Raw genomic sequence first — 3555 nt, forward strand, 5'->3', positions numbered from 1 at the left:
GGAAGTGGGTGTCTAGGTGTTCGCCGTCGAGGAAATGGGTATCTAGGTGGTCGCCGTTGAAGGAAGTGGGTGTCTAGGTGTTCGCCGTCGGGGAAATGGGTGTCTAGGTGTTCGCCGTCGAGGAAGTGGGTGTCTAGGTGTTCGCTGTCGAAGAAGTTAGTGTCTAGGTGTTCGCCGTCGAGGTAATTAGTGTCTAGGTGATCGCTGTCGAGGAAGTGAGTGTCTAGGTGTTCGCTATCGAGGAAATGAGTGTCTAGGTGTTTGCGTCGAGGAAATGGGTGTCTAGGTGTTTGCTATTGAGGAAATGGGTGTCTAGGTGTTCACTATTGAGGAAATGAGTGTCTAAGTGTTTGCCATCGAGGAAATGGGTGTCTAGGTGTTTGCCGTCGAAGAAGTGGTTGTCTAGGTGTTTTCTATATGTTCGCCGTCGAGGAAGTGGGTGTCTAGGTATTGGCAATTGAGGAAATGGGTGTCTAGGTGTTCGCCGTCGAAGAAATGGGTGTCTAGGTGTTCACTATTGAGGAAATGAGTGTCTAGGTGTTCGCTGTCGAGGAAGTGGGTGTCTAGGTATTGGCAATTGAGGAAATGGGTGTCTAGGTGTTCGCCGTCGAGGAAGTGGATATCTAGGTGTTCGCCTTCGAAGAAGTGGGTATTCTAGTTCGCCATCGAGGAAGTGGGTGTCTAGGTATCCGCTTTCGAGGAAATGGGTGTCTAGGTGTTCGCCGTCAAAGAAATGGGTATCTAGATGTTTGCCGTCGAGGAAGTGGATGTTGCCGTTGAAGATTAAGTGTCTAGGTGTTCGCCGTCGAGGTGTTTATAGTCGAGGAACTGAGTGTCTAGGTGTTCGCCGCCGAGGAAACGGGTGTCTAGGTATTGTCTGCATTCGCCGTCGAGAAAGTGGATGTCTAAGTGTTCGAGGAAATGAGTGTCTAGGATTTCATTTGCCGTCGGAGAAATGAGTGTCGTGATCAATGCCATCAGTCGGCGGTCTAGGGCGATTGGTGTACAGCAGCTTAATTCGACGCGTTTTTGTATGAAACGAAAGAATCTGGCAGAAAAAGTGTCGCTCTGCCTCGTGTCAAATGTTCTTCTTTATAGAATTGTACTGTAAATTAGCTGAACACAGCATAAAATTTCAAGCATAAAATTATTCTTTTCAGATCCTGGTTAGAAGCCGTAAAACATGTGAAATGGTTTTGTTTTAAAACCGAAAAGTGACAGGGACAAAGAGAGTTTTAAGCCTCGCTTAAAATTATAGTAACGTTGGTGCAACCGGACTTTAGATTACAAATAATTTAAAGGAATAAAAAGATCTTATCAATTGGTAGCTGATATTATTTTAATTAAGAGCACATAGAGGTATAATAGTATACAAAAAATAGCCGAATATCGTGATGTACAAAATATTCAAGCTGGTGATGCAATGCAAGATTTTAAGGATCTTGGTGACAAACAGGAAATCGATATATCCGAAATGATTTCAAAATTGAATACGGATCAAAGACGAGTATTTGATAGAGTCACTAATATCATATCATCAGGTAAACTACTACGATTGTATGTTAGTGGAGAAGGAGGTACTGGCAAAAGTTTTTTAATTAAAACATTCAAATGTTGGTTAAAACAAAATCTCAAGAAGGATACTGCCGTAGCAGCACCTACTGGTATAGCAGCGTTTAATATAGACGGTTTGACAGTTCACAGATTATTGCAATTACCCGTTGAGCATGGCCATACTCCTAAGTATAAGCAATTAGCTAACCACGTTTTGAAAGTTTTACAAGCAGATCTTAAAGATGTTAGTCTTATTATAATTGACGAAGTGTCAATGATTTCTAATTTAGTTCTTATGTATATACTTACGACTATCTGATATATACAATACTACTGATTGTGATGGTTGGTTCGGTCAAAAGCACATTCTTTTATTTGGAGATCTGCTTCAGTTATCTCCTGTACATGAAGATTCTGCCTTTATACAATTAATAGCTGAGAACATTCGTAAATATCTTGGTTCTTTAAGTGCTACTAATCTCTGGACTTTGTTTGATTATGATGAACTGACAATCAATATGCGCCAGCAAGGAGACGGATTTTATCGTGAGTTACTTTCCAGAATTCGCGTTGGTTTATTAACACCATCTGATTATGATGTTCTTGAAAAAAAAAATCATTTAAAAGTGAGTCTTTTGAAACAAGATTAAGCGAATTATGTGATTTTATTAATAATTTATCATCTGATACTGTTTGTTTATTACCTACATGTCACATGTGTAACGAATTAAACGCTGCAATATTAAGTCGTATTACTTCGAAAGAAATACTTTTAATTGCTGAGGATACGATTGATTGTATTTCATATATGAAAAAAAAAGTAACAAAGGTATTGTCAAATATTGATGATGATACTAGAACAGCTGGACTTTCAAAACGAATTACAATTAAAATTGGAGCGAAAGTTATGATAAGACGTAATATTGATGCTAGTTTGGGTCTTGTAAATGGTACAATTGCTACAGTTGTATCAGTTATGCAGGATAAAACTATAGAAAAGATAAAAGTTCTTTTACTGTCCGGTTTAGAGTATTTTATTGAAAGAGTAAGTGTTAAATTTCCATTAATGGATAGAATTTACGTTATTAGAAAACAATTTCCATTATGTTTGAGTTATGGTATTACCATTCATAAAAGTCAAGGTTTGAGTTTACAAAATGCTGTTATGGATCTAGGTAACAATATATTTAATTACGGTCAGGCTTATGTTGCATTATCTCGAGTAACATCTCTTGATGGATTGCATTTAATTAATTTTGATCCTTCATCCGTGTTTGCTAGTGAAAAAGCTATTATAGAATATAATCGATTGAAACGAATACATAATTCAGAATCAGAAATGATCACTGTTTCAAAACAGTGTTATCGTAGAGTTAAAGATGTTTCGTGGATATTGTCGAAAATGGTTTCCTCCGTTCAAGAATCGGGTCAAAAAGCTCCATTAAAAAGTACTGCTTAGACTATACGTGGTTTTCAAAATACAGACAAGGTTTCATGCTATGCAAATGCAGTATTGCAATGTTTATTGAATTTAGATGTTTCCAGAAAGCTATTATTAAATTACGATAAACCTGATGTTTTAAATTTGTTTGCACAGCGATGTGAACATGGAATGAATAATTTGAATACCTATGAATCTTCAGGGGAATTATTTTCGGTTGCTATTAAACGAGATGCTTTAGAATTTCTTACAGGTCTTTGTATAAAATATGATTATATAAAAAATATGGTAGAATATCAAGTTACTTATATTTGTCGATGCAATTCGTGTGGTAATACGAAAATTATTACTAATACTAATTTACTTTCAATTCTTATTAACAATTTGAAGAAGAAAAGTTATAATCTGGATGATTTATTAAAAACTACGTTTTCATCACATTGGCGTCATTTGATAAATTATGTGAACGTTGTGGAAGAAATGATATATTATTTAAAGATGAATTGATTTCGGTAAAAGAGGTACTTATTATTCAATTAATATCTTTTGTTTCAGAAAAT

General features: G+C 36.3%; 1 protein-coding gene across 1 annotated transcript; it reads left to right on the forward strand.

Annotated features, from left to right (window-relative positions):
- Positions 1 to 1423: 1423 nt before the first annotated feature.
- Positions 1424 to 3013, forward strand: LOC108767146 (ATP-dependent DNA helicase pif1-like). The gene is given in 3 exon segments (XM_018516873.1): positions 1424 to 1857; positions 1859 to 2166; positions 2169 to 3013. Coding segments are annotated over 3 exon segments (1587 nt in total).
- The last annotated feature ends 542 nt before the right edge of the window (positions 3014 to 3555 follow it).

The sequence above is a fragment of the Trachymyrmex cornetzi genome, unplaced genomic scaffold (genome assembly GCF_001594075.2).
Source record: "Trachymyrmex cornetzi isolate Tcor2-1 unplaced genomic scaffold, Tcor1.1 scaffold652, whole genome shotgun sequence".
In the NCBI taxonomy this organism is placed as follows: Eukaryota; Metazoa; Arthropoda; class Insecta; order Hymenoptera; family Formicidae; genus Trachymyrmex; species Trachymyrmex cornetzi.